This window comes from Pan paniscus, chromosome 2 (assembly GCF_029289425.2).
Source record: "Pan paniscus chromosome 2, NHGRI_mPanPan1-v2.0_pri, whole genome shotgun sequence".
NCBI classification, from domain to species: domain Eukaryota; kingdom Metazoa; phylum Chordata; class Mammalia; order Primates; family Hominidae; genus Pan; species Pan paniscus.
Window position 1 is genome coordinate 38563113 of NC_085926.1, and position 16831 is coordinate 38579943.

Sequence of the window (16831 nt, forward strand, 5' to 3'; positions counted from 1 at the left end):
TGTCCTAGGACAAGTGCAAGCAGAGCATGGGGAATGAGGAGGCTCCTCTGCCAGCGGCAGGGCCCTGCCCCTCATGTCCCTGTCCCAAGCGGCCAGATCTCAGATTAAGCTCCATCCATCCACTGTCCAGCCGGTTAATGTGTTAGGAGCACCTGTGGCTTCTGTGCCTGCTGCTGCTGGGCCTGTGACCCACAGGCAGGGAGGCCATGATGAGCAAACACAAGATGGGGAGAGGATGACCTCCCCATGGTGCCACTGACATTGCTGCCCACCCAGGGCTCAGAGGCACTCAGCCTTCCTTGTGGAAATCGTTCCTGGCAGATGTTGGCAACTGCCTGGGCAGTGGGTGGACCTCACAGGTCTGGGTCCAGAGTAGTGGCGGTGGTGAGATTCACAAGCTCTTCATGGTCCAGAGCTCCTCATCTGTAACAGAGCTTCCTGTACCCTTTGGTGGGTTTACTGGGCTGGAGACCTGCATGTCTCGAAGGGAACAAAGTGAAGACTGATGGACAGCAGCTCGAATACCCAAACTGGTCTCTGCCTCAATTGTTAGGCTAAAGTCTCTTTGGCCTGAAGTATCCCATTCAAGGCCAGCAAAGCACCCCCTGACCTGGTCTGTGGAGATAGTGGCCAAGGGTAACTCACCCCTTTGAACATTTCTCATACTGATGATAGATTTCACTTCTGGCAAGAATGGTTGCAACGAAACTGCAGGATTCTTTCTAAAAAGACCCAGGAAGGGATTGGCCCCAGGAGATCAACTGGGAAATCCTCCTGCCACTGAATTAACAGGCTGGGTGGAAGAGCCCTTGGAAATCACCAATTCTGATTTCACTCTCATTTTATGGAAAAGCGACTGAGTCTAGAGAGGACTAGGGCTATTTCAGACTCAGCTCAGAGGACACCTCCTCCCGAGGGCCTTCCATAATGCCGACCATGGCATTTTTCTATTGGCCGCTTTCAGAGCCTGCTGGCTCACTAGGTTGCTGGCAGCTGCGAAGAGGTCCCATGGAGCTAGGCCGAGATTGGTGGGCTTCCTCCTTTTCCCCAGGACCGAGAAATATTTCCCTTTGTAAATCTTTCTTATAAAACACACCAGGAATATGCCTTAAGTCCTGTGGTTAGTGTGTTTGTCTACTTCGGTGGGGTGTGTGCCTGTGAGGCTCTCCCCAGGGCCCTAGAGGACAGACCATGTGGTTTCTGAGTCTACGTGTGCCAAGGTCCATGATGTCTGTCTCAATGCAGGTGGCTCCATGGGACTGAGCGGGAGCAGACTGCCTCCTTGCTACTGGCCCTTGGCAGGGGTCTGGGCCACTTGTGGGAGCTCTGGGGGAGATGCGGCCCTTATGAACATACTATAGTGGGTTTAGAGGCCAGAAAGCTCAATGTGAACATAGCATAACTGGGGGCTGCTCTGGCAAGATAACTAGCCCTACCAGGGGGAGTCCAGATTCCTTATTGGAGCTTAGAGCAGGGCTTCTGACTCCTTGGGGGCGACAATAGCTCAATGCAGGCCTGGGAGCCACCAGGTTCCACATCAGGAGTGGATGTAGCCATCTGGTTCAACCGATCCTCCCGTCAGCTCTCACACCTCCCTAGAATGATGGCATGCAACCTATCTCCAGCTGCCTTATTTATTTATTTATTTATTTATTTATTTTGAGACAGAGTCTCACTCGGTTGCCCACGCTGGAGTGCAGCGTGATCTCGGCTCACTGCAACCTCCACCTCCCGGGCTAAAGCGATTCTCCTGCCTCAGTCTCCCAAGTAGCTGGGAATACATGCGTGCACCACCACGCCCAACTAATTTTTATATTTTTAGTAGAGATGGGGTTTCACCATGTTGGCCAGGCTAGTCTTGAACTCCTTACCTCAAGTGATCCACCCGTCTCGGCCTCCCAAAGTGCTGGGATTACAGATGTGAGCCACTGTGCCCTGCTGGGCTGTCTTTTTAAAAGAGGTGCCTTACCCAGTTCTAAGTGTGGCTGCTTTCGGAAAAGACTTCTGGAAGGAACCTCTGGGCACTGCCCCTCCAGAGCAAGTTCCTCCAAACAGGAGGAGCTTTGAGTCTGGGGAGAGGGAATACAAACTTAGGATAGGAATGTCTCCTGGGTGGAACTCAGCTTCAGCACCGGCCCATCACACAACCAGGCTCAGAAATCACAAGTCTTTTCAGAGTTTTCCTGGATGGATGGATGGAATGGTTTCTAGAGACGTTATCTGGGCCTAGATTTCCCAGATGCAATTGCCAACATCTGTCAAGGAGAATTTCTTCCTGAGGCTACCATGCATGGTTTGCTAAACCTCTACCGCACCATGCAGCGAGGGCTGTTAGACACCAAGGCCCGATGATGCCTGTCCACAGATTACGCTTTGTTTCACAAAATGGGGCTGGGGCTCTGGCCCTACTTCTATCACCAGATGGGGCACAAGGCGGGCCGAGGCACTCAGTCATGAAAGACCGTGCTGGAGTTTTCCTCTTTCATTCCGGGTGTGTGTGGGGGTTCCCACAAACACACTTCTTTTGGTTTCCTCATCAGAATCTGACATTTCAGGCTGAAGCAATTCATGTAAAACTTTTAGCTATTCAAATAGCTGAGTGTGGTTTGGAAAAGCAGTCCACTATCTTGGAAAAAATTTAGGTTCAATGTAGGCCCCACCGTGGGGTGCTCTGTGCCCCCTGGTGTCTATGAGAGTGGGCTTTGCTGGGGTGGGCAGCCTGAAGCCCATTCTGAGGCTCCAGGGGGACAGGCATGTCCACTGCCAATAGCCCCTGGCACCTGAGCCCTGGGAAAGGTATTCTGGTGACAGGCACATTCGAAGGGCCTTCCGGAGGGTTGCCTTGGCTCCCAGGTGGCTGGAAAGGCCCAGGCGTATCCCTCTAGCCTTGGTGTTTAACCTGATTTTCACCTGAAATGACTGATATAGTTTTCAGGGCCCGGAGGACTCGGAAGGTGCGTAAGGCTGAGACATTGCCCAGGTCCACAAATTCAGTTGTGTATCTGTAACAAGGGAAATTCACACACGAGACAATGACAACACACCAATAGGAGACACACAGTCAGAGGAGGAAAGGGGGTGGGGAAGACAGAGAGAGAGTCACTTGTAGCTGAGATCTGAGAGGCAAACCTGGGCATCTTACCTGGGATAACTGAAATAGTTTTTAGAGCTCTCAGGACTCTGAAAGTTCGAAGAGCCGACAAATTGCCTAGTTTTATATTTTCTGATACATACCTGCAGAATCAAACCACAGTTATTGGGAATTACAAAGCAGAACCGCCGCCTGCCCTCCCCGACCAGCCCTCTCCCTTGGCCCCTTCCCACGGGGGTGGGGGCAGTGCTGTGGATAGCCCAGGGCCTCCCTCAGGTTTTCTTCTGGATTTCAACCCTCCTAACATAGGACTTCGGCTTGAGTGCCGTAAGGATGTCCACACAGCAGGCTTCCCGGTGGCTCTCTTGGTGATGGTGCTAAGGATAACTGGTGCTAGAAGGCAACCACTCTGCCACTCTCGCCACACCACTGGGACCCATGACATGAAACCACATGTGGGGTCTGGGGCTGGGGACACATCAGAGTGAAGAGGGAAGCCTGTTTTCCAGGAGGCTCAGGTCAGGTGATACAGGAAGCAAGTGCATTTCTGGTCCTAGTTTTGGTTCACATCTTCTGTGATCTGTTGATCAGCTTGTGCCTGGCTCAGAAGTCCTTGAAGTCACGAGGTGGAAGTGGCCTGAATACTCATTGGAAAAAACAGAGTTCCCAAGACAGAAGCACTGGAAGATGGGAAGAGAGGTTGCCTGAATATCTGTTCTTCCAACTACTCACAGGCAAGGAACAACACAAGAAGAGAAAAGGGCAGGATGAGGGGCTCCAAGGCAGTGGAGCGCCTTCCCAAGTCCACCAGTCCCACCCCCAGACCCTTGGTATCTTCCAGGGATGGCCCTGGGTCTCCACCGGAGGAGTGGCCTCCAGAAGCGAGATGCCCTTCCTGGGGTCTGTCCTGCTTGGGTCCGAGTGAGGATCAGCAGGGCAAGTGGCTGTGGGCCCCCTCCTGGAACTTGGACAGTTGCCCATCTGTGGCCTCCACAGGGACAGAAGTAAGAAGGTGGTCTCTCGGGGGCAGGGACCAAGCAGAGCATGAGGACATGCAGTATATGGGCCACATGACCACGAGGACCACAGACAGTGTGTGACCAAGGCCATCAGGACAGTGGCAAGTGACTTGTGACATTTAATCAAAGGCTTTGCATCCAGGGTGTGTGACATTTAACCTAAGGTGTCTGGTATTTAACAAAGGACATTGGACTTGGGATGTCTGATGTTTAAGCAAGTGCGTCTGACGCAGGTGTCTGAGTGATGTCAGACAGAGGACGTCAGCCCTGTGGCTCTGGGTGAGTGCAAGGGTGGGCTGGCACTGTTGCCAGACTCACTCTGCTGGGTGGTCTGGACCTCCAGGCCCTTCCAGTCTGCTCCCAGCTTCCCAATTCCCCTTCAGGCTTTGAATATCTACAGGAAAGAACTTGGCCAGCTGAGTCAAGGGGCTTAATGCCCTGGGGTCCACAGGTCTGGCTCTAATTGACACTGGGCTGACACCAGCTTTCTCTATGTCCACTGGAGGAGCCCCTCCATCTTCACATGGCCCTATGCACCATGCTGATCTCTCCTTACTCACAAAGCCCTACACAGATGGGACGTCAGCAGACACACTGCCAGAGCTTGCTTTCCTCTGATGACACCAGACCCTTTCTGTGGTGTGGCTTCCATTTCGTCTCCTGTATTCACTTCAGCATGTACATCTTTCTCCAGCGTGGCAGTCAGATGCAGTCCCATCATCTGCTGGGGAGCAGAGGTCACTGTGCTTGTTCTGGCTCATATACACCTGTTAATTTGATCCAAGTTCCCTCTCAACTTCTGAGAGCTATTCCATTCTCCACGACGGCTCAGACTCTCAGGGCTCTGTCCAACATTCTTCTCTCGGTCTCTCTCCAGACATGGTGCTGCCACAGGACTTTCTGGCTGAGCCTGGGATATTGCTGACCTTGCCATCCCATGGAAACATGGCTTTGGCCTGCTGGAGGCTCTGGGCCCCTTTTCTGGCTGCTGTTCTACCGGGTGTGGCTAAGGACAGCAGCTCCCCTTGCCTAGGATACTGGTTTCAAGGCTGTCTCTTCTAGTTACAGGGAGTGAGTGGAATACTGTGCAGGTTAGAGAGGGAACCAACCGTCCTTGCTTCAACAGTCCTTGCTTCCCTCCTGTCCCTTACAGACCCAGTCTGTCCCCTGGTGTCTCCATTGAAAACTCTGCCTATCTCTAGCTTATATTCTGCCTGTCTTTGCTTGTCCCAGGGTGGAACCTGCCCCCAGCACAGTGTCCCCAGCACAGACAGTGCTTGGCCTCCATTCATTGTCTGCCTTCTAGGCAGCTGGTGTCCCAAGGTGACAAGGACAGCTTAGTGACAGAATAAGGGAGGACCATATCTGTGCTCCTGGCAGGCTTGCAAAGCCAGCTGAGTGGCTGGAAATAGGAGTGCAGCTGGTGGCCGTGTGTCTGTCTGGGAGAGCAATCATGAGTTAGAGGAAGTCTTAAAAGAGGACTTACAGGGTAAGGGTGTGGAATGTCTGGGACCATGTTGGTGACTTGGTGGGCTACTGCCTCTTTTATTCTACCCAGATCCCCACTGAGGCCTCTTTTGGGTCCTCTGAGTGTGGCAGGGCTGGAGGAATGCTTGGTATGACACAGGGCCAGTTGCAGAGGTGGCAAGTGTGGGGTCACGTGAGGGGTCAGAGCTTTGCCCCTCTCAGGCTGGCAAAACCCTCCTCCAGGCCAGTCTGCTCCTTCAGTGATGGCTAAGCTGCTGGCCAGAGGCAGACAGCTGGACAGCAGACAGGGGCAGAAAGAGCAAAGGGTGGTGGGTGAGAATCCTATCCCATCACCAGCCCCAGTGCAGGGAAGCCTTCTTCCTGCCCCTCCCTTATCTTGAGATGGTGAAGCCCACGCCATTAGTGACTGCAGGAATTGCCACCCTCCTCTCTGCCCTTCCTCCCTTCCCCTCCAGGTTTGGTTTCCATAACAACCCCAGAAGGTGGGAGGCTATGCTAACTAGCAGGTAATGCCCTTCTGTGAGTGGGGCCACAGGAAGAGCTCTGGCTGGAGGGCTGCAACCTGAGCCTGGCAGGCTTCCCAGCACCCTGCCCCAGACCCTCCCACAGCCTCTAAATCAGTGGGGTGGAGGATCACCCCAGCAGAAACATCAGACTTGGGGTGCCTCTCCCATCCATCCCATGGTTAGGAGTTGGGAGACTTGGTTTTAGTCTCAGCATTGCTTCTGATTCAGTCTATAACTTTGGGCAAGTGCTAGGTTCTCTGTGAGACTCACTTTCTCCATCTGTGTAATGGAGGTCAGATGGAGGATTCCACTGAATGGAATGTTTCCCTTCACTCAAATCTCCTTTGATCATCCTAGAGTCCCTTGTTACTGAACCATTGCATCTCTAAGAGAATGCATTTCAAAGCCAGAATCCCTGTCAATCAAAGCTGCCAGGCCAGGCCAGCCAAGGGCCCACAGCTGATGTGCCAATGGGTCACACAGCCCTACGGGAAGTGGATGTGCCATTTCTGTGAGATGCTTGGAAACGTGGAGAGTGTCTGAGCTTCTGAGGCTGAGTTCTGTCTTGTCAGCCTCGGCCCTGGCACACAGCAAAGGCAAGCAGGTTTCGGTGAGGAAGGCACACCTGCTTTGTGACTCCCAGTGAAAGAAGCGGTTTGGGAATGAAACCAGGATTCTCCCAGGAGACAGGGCAGGAGGACTTGTTAAGGGTCTGAGGTCGCTCAGAGCATCTCCCAGAGACACAGCCTGAGCCAAAGCTTGGCCCAGGGCAATGACTTTTCCTGGGATCTGGGGCTGCCTCTGTGGTGATACTGTCTTGCCCAGGCTCCAGGTTAGGGAGCTAGGAAAGGCTCAGGCAGACGGTGTATCCTCTCCTGCCCGAAGCCACCTTCCTTCCTGTGACACCCAGCCTCAGGACACTGCTGTGGATTACTGCTTCCCACCCACAGGGCACCCCCAGGGCCCAGCCTGGCAACCCTACTCCATTCCCAAGTCAGTGCAACCTCCTCGGCTCTGACATGAAAAGTTCTCCCTCTCTCTGAAACCTCAGATGTGCCTCCCCACTCTGTTCTCAGCTGATGATCAAGCTTCTTATTTCACTGAGAAAATAGAAGCAATCAGAAGAGAAATTCCTTTCCTTTCATCATCAACTCTTATCAATCTACCTCCATCTCCACCTGAAATTCAGCCTTCCCCACTCTTCAGGTCGATGCTCCCCCTTGGCACTGCATTCCCACCCTCTTGGGCCAGCTCACAGGCTTTGCTCCTGCAATCCCCTTGCTCATCTACATCATCTAGCATTCTCTCTCTACTGGATCATTTTCACCAGCCTGCAAAGATACCCCCCTTCTTTAAAAGCCCTCCCTTGATTGACCCACATTCCGCACTGACCACTACACCATTTTCAGTCCCATTTTATAGCAAGCCCCGCAAAATAGATGTCTGTACTTGCCACACCTCCTCTCTTCCCACTCTCTCTTGAACCCTCCTTAACCAAGTGCATGTCCTTTTCCTCCACTGGAACCTCTCTTGTCAAGGGCACCAGTGACCTTCCCCCTCTGTCAAATCCAATAGTCCATTCTTAGTCGTCACCTTCCCCAACCTCCCGGTGGCGGGTTTCCAGTGGAATCACATTCCTTCCCAGACACTGCTCTCTCCTGATTTGCCTCTGCCCTCCAGCCTTCTCTCTTGGCCTCCAGATGAGATGTTGGGGCATCCCACAGTACATTCAGGCTACAGGCTACACTCATGCCTAGGTGATCTCATCTGGTCTCCTGGCTTTAAATACCATCTGTACCCCCATAGCTTCTAAATTTATACTTCCACCTTGGAGCTCTTTCTTGAACCCTAGACTGGAATATCCAGTTGCCTACTCAATATCTCACTCACCCTGGGTGCTTTCAAATGTCATACATCTCAAACTGGACTTTTGATTTTCTTCCTACTTCAGCCAGTGTCGCTCTCTCCAATTTTCCATTTCAACCAATGGGAACACCGTCCACCTAGCAGCTGCTCAAACCAAAAACCACCTTGGGGGGCCTCCTGTCAGCCCTACCTGCAAAGTATGTCCAGAATCTGACCAGGTGCTCCCCTTCTCCACTTGGTCCTTGGTTCCAGTCACTATCTTCTGTCTCCTGGCTGCCAAGATATAGCCTCCTAACTACTCCGTCTGTCTCTACCTTCTCCAGTCTGTGGTCCACACCATAGCCAGGGGAGTCTCTACAGAATGTAAAGCGGGTCACAGATCTGCCTGTTCTTACACCCCGGTGACTCCCATCACACCTGGCTTTTACCACGATCTGTCTTCCACCCCACTACTCTGCAACTTCATCTCCCACCACTCTTTCCTTGCTCGCTCAACTCCACCCAGGCCTAAATCCATACTGGGTTTGGGGCAAGTAAGTGGTATTGTCTCTCAGAGCCAGTTTTCCCACTTGTAAAATGGAGGGCTAGAGTTGGCTTACAAATAGTGTACCTAGAAACAGAGATTCTGATGCATTTTCCCACTACCAGGTTCTCCGTCTATACCCCATTCACCAGGGTATAGTTTCCCTCTTTGTCCTCTCTCCCTGACAGCATGGCTGAGCTCAGGGCTGCTCATGTCTGGGGTTAAAGCCTGTCTTCAATAGGTAGATTTAGGGATTCCAAGCATCCTAGAAAGTGAGAGCTGAATTGAGCTTCTGATACCACAGCACACAACACTATCCTTTCACATGTCGGGAAACTGAGGGTTTGCAAGGGCAGGGGGTATGAGCCTCACCAGCTCTGCTCCTTGCTGAGATGCAGTGCTCAGCCCTGCACACACTAGGTCCTCTGCTTCAGAAAGGCCTTTTTCTTTTTTCTTTTTTTTGAGGCAGTCTTGCTGTGTTGCCCAGGCTGGAGTGCAGTGATGTGATCACAGCTCACTGCAGCCTTGACTTCATGGGTTCAAGTGATCCTCCCAAGTAGCTGAGACTGCAGGTGTGTGCCACCACACCCAGCTAATTCTTGTGTTTTTCATAAACATGGGGTCTTGCTATGTTGCCCAGGCTAGTCTTGAACTCTTGAGCTCAAGCAATCTGCTCACCTTGGCCTCCCAAAGTGTTGGAATTACAGGTGTGAGCCACCGCACTCAGCCTTCAAAACGCCTTTGATGGTTGAGCCTCTGATCACGACTTCTGCAGATGTCCCATCAGAACCCAGCATCTGTTCACTGATACTTCCAGGGTGGAGTGCAGCCTCAACACTGACCCCTCAGCAAGGATTTCTCCTGTAGGCAAAGAGGCGGGGCCTCAGCCTGGGCTGCAGCAGGCCTGGGGTCACGTTCACTTTCTGGCAGGCTCCCTGTGTGTCCTTGGCATCAGTTTTCTCACCCATAAAATGGGCTAAGCCATCCCCAGGTAGCCTACTTCTCTGGCTGGTGTGAGGATCCACTGTATTGTGTCAGTGGCCGGGTGCTTTAAAATGTGCCAAACATTGAGTCTCTGGATGGAGCAAGCTGATGTGCTGGTGCGACTGGTGTGAGTTCCTGGGGATGCTTAGTCACTTCTCCAGGCTCCTTCTCTTGGCTGCAATTTCATTCTTAGTCATCTTGGAATCCAGGTCACCATTCGCAGTGGGCCAGGGGTTGAAATATTGGTTTCTCTTGGTGAAAAGGGCAGAGGATACTAAACCAGAATCTTAATGATGTCCCTGGAGACCAGGGCTGCCGTGGAGCCCCAGGTGAGCCAGTAGACCTGACCACCAAGGCCTGCCTGAGCTGTCTCTCCCCACCAGGATGAGCTCAGGGCCTCCACCCTACCTTCCTCCAGCCTGTGTGCAGAGCTGCATGTGGACTGCAGGGAGGAAGCCAGAAAGAGAGGGGTGGTCTGGGGCCTGAGGTGGTGCACACCCCATCCCAGTGTGGCCTCCAAGGCATAGCACAGCATAGCAAATGAGATACTTACGCCATGATAATCACACTAAAGTCCAGCCAGTTCCATGGGTCCCGAAGGAAAGTGAACGCGTGCAGGCAGAAGCCTCGAGCCAGAATCTTGACCAGAGACTCAAAGGTGTAAATGGCGGTGAAGGTGTACCTGGGCAGGAGAGGCCGGTGGGGTTTCTTAGGGAGGCCTGAGCAGGCCAGGTTCTCCAGGTTCCCTACATGGTGTGAGCCCCACAAAGCTCCCTTCAACAGAGGCCATCAAACGGGGCTCTCTGCAATGCCCCCATGGCAGAGCTGGAGTTGGGGATGGAACTTTGCTCTAAACATCTGGCTAACGAATCCATCGTCCAATTTGTTTATTCCATATTATCGTGTAACTGCCATGTGTCCATCTGAACTCTCTGTATTCGCTCTCAGTTGTCTTGGTGGAAGAAGACCTCCTCCCAATCTCCTCACCCCAGCCCTGGGGGGCTGTGCATGCAACAGGCATACAGTGGCCACAGGGTCTGTGCTATAGGACAGTGTACATGGACCCTCACCCCTGTTTGTGGGTCCTCAGCAGCTAGCAATGGGCCCAGTCAATCCTCAACTGCTTACAGGGTGGGTGGGTCCAGCTGTCCACCTTGGGCTTGAAGGGGTGTTGATATTATAATGCATGGGGCTGATGGGAGTCGCGGTGCTGTTCTCTCTGCCTAGGGCAGCCTGAGGAATCCAAAATGCCTGGATGCTGGGACTGAGGCCCCCAGGGCTGCAGCGGGAGAGGACCGCATCCCAGGATTCAGAGCAGCTGCACGTACCAGCTGAGAGCACTGCTAGGTTCTGTGTGAACATGGGGAACAACTAGGCAGACTGCTTTGGGAAGAGAGCTGCCCCAACATTCTGTTGGTCTCCTGAAAACTGCAGCCAAATGCAGTAAGGGCTTATCAAGTCTGCTTAGAACCTCCAGGTAAGGTACTTTTGTTTGGGAAGAAAAGAACCAGAAGCAGTTTCTGGAACTGTGCAAATGGTTATAGGAGGCAGGACTTGGGAAAAAAAAAGGCAGCAGAGTGTGTTACTGAAGTGGGGATAGCCCTGGGGTACCTCCTAGCTGCCTACCTCCTAGCTGCATGGCATCAGGCCAGCTATTTCTCTAATTCTTAGTCTCATCTGTGCAATGGGGAAGGTGGCTGCACCCACCCTACTGGGTGGCCATGAGGGTTAAAGGAGATGATGCTTATTGTTCTTATGACAGTGCCTGGCGTGTACAAAATGCTCAATAAATTATTATTATTTCAGAACTTTCTCCAATGTCATCATTCCTCTTTAGGCAGGACAGGGAGAAACTTTCTACTTTGCCACTCTGGAGAGCTTCCTCCCTAGAAGGCACAACTCAAATTAATGCCAGAAGTTGGCAGGACTGGGAAAGGCAAAAGAGGGTAGAAGCTGAGCCAAGGGCTGCCCCACCGCCATGGGTAAGTTCCTGGGCCTGGACACAAGCCCCCTTCCAGGGCAGCTTCAGGAGCCATGGCATGGAATGGAAAGGAAGGGAGGGGGCCACGTGGAGAAGAGGCCCTGAAGATACTCACTCGACATACTTGGTCCAGGGTGGAGGGTCGTGCTGGGCCATGAACACGCAGTTGGTGAGGATGGTGCACATGATGAGCATGTTGAAGAGCGTGCGTGGGGTCAAGGAAAGCTGAGCAGCATGGGCCAGCCACGCCACCACCGCTGGGGGGTCCTGCCCCTGGGGGTCATCACTGCCAGGCCAGTGCTACCAGACAACAAACAGGGTCTCCAAGGAGACACACTGGGGCTGTGACCAGTCCATGCCAATCTCCCTCCACCCAGGCTGGTCTCTGTCCCTTCTCCGGCACTTGCAGCTGGCCCCCTGGCCTGCTCCATGACACCTAATAGGCACCAGAGACTTGAAACCACACTGCTGGTAGGGTCTCGTGTGGAGGGAAGGCAGGAGAGGTGGGCCCCAGACCTCAAAGCCTTTTAACCGCAGTCAGGCGAGGGGCCCTGTCCTCAGTCACATAGGAGAGAAATGAGCATTTGTAAATTGCTCCTCAGGGGAGGGCAAGGCCAGAGTGGCAGGGCTCTGAGTTCCCTCCCCCACTTCTAGGGGAGCAGCCCAGGCCAGGCGTTGTCTAGAAGTTCTCTGCAGAATGCCCTGCTGCCAAACAACTGCACACCTGGCCAGGGCCTGCTACCCCTGGGGAGGCAGGGGACCACTCCTCTGGCTGCTTCCTGCCTGTGCACCTAGTCTTCAAGCTAGCCCTCTGCTCCACCTGGGAATCTCCTTCTCACCCTGCAGGAGCCCGTCAGTAGGACCCCACCCAACTCCCTAGCAGCCTGTCCTGCCTTTCTGGTAACACGGTGCTGCCTCTGTGCCCTGCGGGCTTCGGGCACCCCTCTTTTAGCCCTGGTGGCTCACTGAACGGCAATGTCCATCTGTCTCCCATCACAAGGCAGCGCTTCAAGTACCAGAGCTGTGCTTCAGGTCTACTTGTGGGCTCTTGGCCTTGAACTGAACTGCCCAGGACTTCTCTGAGCCTGACTCTGGCTACAATTCCTAGCTGCTGCTTCAGGCTAGACAAAGCTCCAACCGCCCTCCTCCACCTCTGCAAGGCCTGCAGAGGAACAAGGGGGCAGACTCTGGGCCTCCTGTAGGCCGGGGCACCCCTGGAGGCCTGGCCTAGAGCAGGGACACTGTGCTTCTCTCACAAATCCCTACCCAGCCCCAGAGGAGAGGCTGGGCCTTCCACTCCCTGTGGCTGCCCCCAAGCGCTCAACACCATGCCCGGCCTCAGCCCCGTATGCACAGCTGCCAAACTGGTGATTCCCACAGGCCGCCCAGGAGCTGCAGTAATTGAGCTCCAGGGGCTGCCTCTTTCCTCCCTAGCATAGCTCCACCTCACCTGATGGGAAGGCCAGTGCAGTCCGAGCACAGACCAGGCCTGGCTGCGGTGCCGACTGCCCCAGCTGGGGACAGTGGGGATGCTTCTTGGGAATCTAACCAGGTAGATGCCCTCCGTGCCGCCAGTCCTCTTCTAGGGAGTCAGGCAATCAGGAAATCAGCATCTCAAACCAGCCTCCAGTTTATAATTATTTAGTTTCTCATCTGGGACGAGAGGAAATTAGGCTTTGGGACTCTCCCTTAGTCAAACAAGGACTGAGCCAACAGGACTGCTCGGCTCTGATGCCATGGCTCCAGGAAGCCTTGATTTCTCCGTGACCAGAAGGCATCACTTCAGGCTCTGGGGTCCCTCCGTCAGTTTGGTATCTGCCCAGCCCTCTGCCCGTGTGAGGGTCTCCAGGGCCAGGCTTATATCCCTCTCCAGCTTTCAAGGCAGGATCAGATAATCATCTCAGTATCAGTACCCCTTCTCCCTTACACACACACACACACACACACACACACACACTGCCCACACGCAGGGTATGTGCCAAGGCTTTCCTCACTAGGCAGATGGTTAACAAGCCCCCCAACCAGTCTTTATTCATCCCCGCGGATCTGCTGCTAAGCATCTACTGGGGAGCCCAGGTGACTCCTAAAATATGCAAGCAATGATGCTAAGAGTGAATATTCCTTGAGCCCTTCCTAGGTACCAGAATTTGCTCTCCGTGTCCATCAGCGAATTCAGTTTTCCCAACAACCATATGTGGTGCGGACTTTGTTTCCATTTTAGGTGATGAGAAGACGGAGGCACAAAGAGGTTAAGTTGAAGGTCACTGTGGTAGGCAGAATAATGCCCCCACCACCCCCAAGGTGGCCATGGAGGAATCCCCGGAAACTGTGAATATGCTAATTTGTATGACAAAATGAGACCGTGCAGATGTGATTAAATTAAGGATCTCCCCTGGCCTCCACGAGACAGGGTCTAGCTCTGTCACTGGGGCTGGAGTGCAATGGTATTACCACAGCTTACCGCAGTCTTGAAATCTTGGGCTCAAGAGATCCTCCTGCCTCAGCCTCCCGAGTAACTAGGACTACGGGTGCACACTACCATAGCCAGCTAATTTTTAATTTTTTTTTGTAGACACAACGTCTTACCATGTTGCTTAGCTGGTCTTGAACTCCTGGGCTCAAGCAATCCTCCCACCTCAGCCACCAAAAGTGCTGAGATTACAAGTATCAGCCACTGCTCCTGGCCCTAAATTAAGGATCTTGAGGTGGGGAGATCATTCTAGATTATCCAGGTAGACTCAGTATAATCACAGGGGTCCTTTTAAGCAAAAGAGAGGCAGAGTGTTGTGACATGAAATTCAACCGGTCATTCCTGGCTTGATGATGACAGGGAACCACAGACTAAGAATCCAGTGCAGCCTCCAGAAGCTGGAAATGCCTCAGAAACACATTCTCCCCTAGAGCCTCCAAAAGGTGTGTAGCCCTGCTGACACCCTGAGTTTAGTCCAGCAAGAACCATTTTGGACCTCTGACCTCCAAAGCTGTAAGGTGACAAATCTGCTTTGCTTTAAGCCACTGCATTGGTGGTAATTTGTTACAGCATTCCTGGGAAAGTACTCCTGGTACCAAGCTGATCAATGGCTGAGCCAGCATGCACCCTGGTTCTCCTGATCTGGGCCCCACTCTGAGGCCCCATGCTGCACCACCTCTGCAAGATGACATTCAAGGCCACCCGGTCCACTCTCCTGCCTCCAGACTGGAGGGTCTGCATGAGTCATGCTGCTTCTGGCTCTCACATGCCAAGCAGGTAAGCTATTCCACGCCTGGCCTCTGCCACCCATGGGGTGGTGTGAAAACCAAACGAGGTAGAGAGCACCATCGAATGTGGGGAGACTACCGTACAGGAAGGAGGGAATTATTTGTTATTTGTAAGAGGAAATCCCACTTGAGCATGTGTGTCTGGCCCTGAGTGGGAGCCAGGGGGGCAATGGAGCCATGTCCCCAAAACGCTCTGACATGGGATATTATGAAAAAACCAAACATGCCTCTGGCTGGGCTGGGCAGGAAGGCTTCCTGGAAGAGGCATTTAGATAAGCACCAAGGCTGGCCAGGGTTGCTCCAGCAACCAGTCAGCCCAGCTGGTCATGGTGAAGCAGCATGTGCTGAAGGCTGGGTGGTGGACTCCTCTCGGTGGAGCCAAGTCCCTTCCAGCTCTAGGGGGACCACTCACAGCTCTCCTTAGAGTGGGGAACAGGCCCCATTGCAGGGAGCAGTGGTGTGAACAGGCTGCCTTGTACTACAGGCCTTGGCTGGACCCAGGCAGAGGTGAGTGAGACTTGAACACCCAGACTCAGGGAAGAGCCAGGGCACACAGCCCTCTGGATCCCACCAGTCAGGGCCTGGGTCCCATGGTGGGCAATGACAGGAGCTATCTATCTGGGTTTTACCTTTTCCAGACACAGCAATGGCTTAGGGTGACGTGTAGCAAGCTCTTGTCTCTCTTCCACTTCACTGCTCAAAATCCTTGCCTGGTTCCCATGGCCTTGAGGACAGCACTTGCACAATTGTCAATCCTTCTTCTGCACGTATGAGATCTCTTCCTTCCTAGACTGAGCACCCAGTCCATATGACTCTGCCTAAAGCATACCCAGGTCCCCCATGGCGCCCAGCACGTAGCCAATACCATAGAGACGAGTCAACTGAACTCCTGGCCAGGGCACACCTGTTTGCACTGCCTTGTAATTTCAGGCTGATGATTGAGCTGGTCCCTTGTGTGGGCTGAGGCAAAGGCCAGCTCTCCAGGTCTATGCTCAGCTGAACATCTTCAATCTTGTCATGTCATTGTCCCTAAACACCCACTCCTAGCCTCGTGATAAAAATGCCAGCAAGGAGTGCCTGAGTTGTGGGGAATGCCTGACACTTGGGCTGCCTAAGTCTTCAGATCCCAGGGAGTTTAAAAAAAAAAACTCCCAAAGAAAAGGTAATTAACTGTGGAGGGGTATTTTCATGTGTTTGTGCTATTAAATCAACATGCACACACACATACACCACAGACATGTGGTTTGATTGCCCATTTGAATCTGGTAGAGGAACGTGGGAGGATTTTGTGCACAGATCCTATATAACCAAGAAGGCAAAATACTTCTCAGTGTGTGTGTGAGACCTCTCTGAATGTGACTGCGGTAGGATATGGAGTTCAGTTGGTTTCTTTTATTTAATCCCGGCAGGAACACATTCTGCAGGATTATAACAAAAATACATATAAAAAAATCATTCCACATGCCCATATTTACTTTTTGGTAACTTCCCAGAGATACACTGCAAGCATGGAGCCAAGAACAAGGCCAAGCGGAATCACTGCGCACTTGCTACGGTCTGTGAGCTCCTGGATTGTCACGACTGAGCAGGTTTTCTCACCAGGCTGCATTCCTGCCCACTTTTAAGTATGTCTTTGCCCCACTTACCATTCCCAAAGGGCGTTGCACAGAACTTTGCACATGTGGAACTTAGATGTTTGAATGAGTATAAAAATTTAAGCAGAGCAAAAGTTCACCATTCAAAACATGAGACCTGATGTTCTTTAGAAATGCATAGTGACTGATAATGGGCACAGGATTTCTTTTGGGGTGGTGCAAATGTTCTGGAAATAGATAGTGGTGATGGTTGCATAACCTTATGAATATACTAAAAACCACTGAACTGTGCACTTAAAAATGGTAAATTTTGGCTGGGTGTGGTGGCTCCTGCCTGTAATCCCAGCACTTTGGGAGGCCGAGGCGGGTGGATCACGAGGTCAGGAGTTCAAGACCAGCATGGCCAAGATGGTGAAACCCCACCTTTACTAAAAATACAAAAATTAGCCCGGCGTGGTGGCGGGCGCCTGTAATCCCAGCTACTCAGGAGGCTGAGGCAGAGAATCGCTTGAACCCAGGA

At 52.7% G+C, this 16831-nt stretch overlaps 1 protein-coding gene across 2 annotated transcripts in view; it reads right to left on the reverse strand.

Moving 5' to 3' along the window:
- The window catches only part of SCN5A (sodium voltage-gated channel alpha subunit 5), a 101672-nt gene that overhangs the window by 62767 nt on the left and 22074 nt on the right, over window positions 1-16831 (reverse strand). The window contains exons 4-6 of one of the 2 annotated variants that reach the window (XM_057301688.1): window positions 11574-11663; window positions 10031-10159; window positions 2911-3002 (exon numbers count right to left, since the gene is read on the reverse strand). In XM_057301688.1, the coding sequence (XP_057157671.1) occupies window positions 2911-3002; window positions 10031-10159; window positions 11574-11663 (311 nt within the window). Of the gene's footprint in view, window positions 1-2910; window positions 3003-3142; window positions 3235-10030; window positions 10160-11573; window positions 11664-16831 lie in introns of both variants that reach the window. The other variant, XM_034956141.4, reaches the window with a different exon arrangement.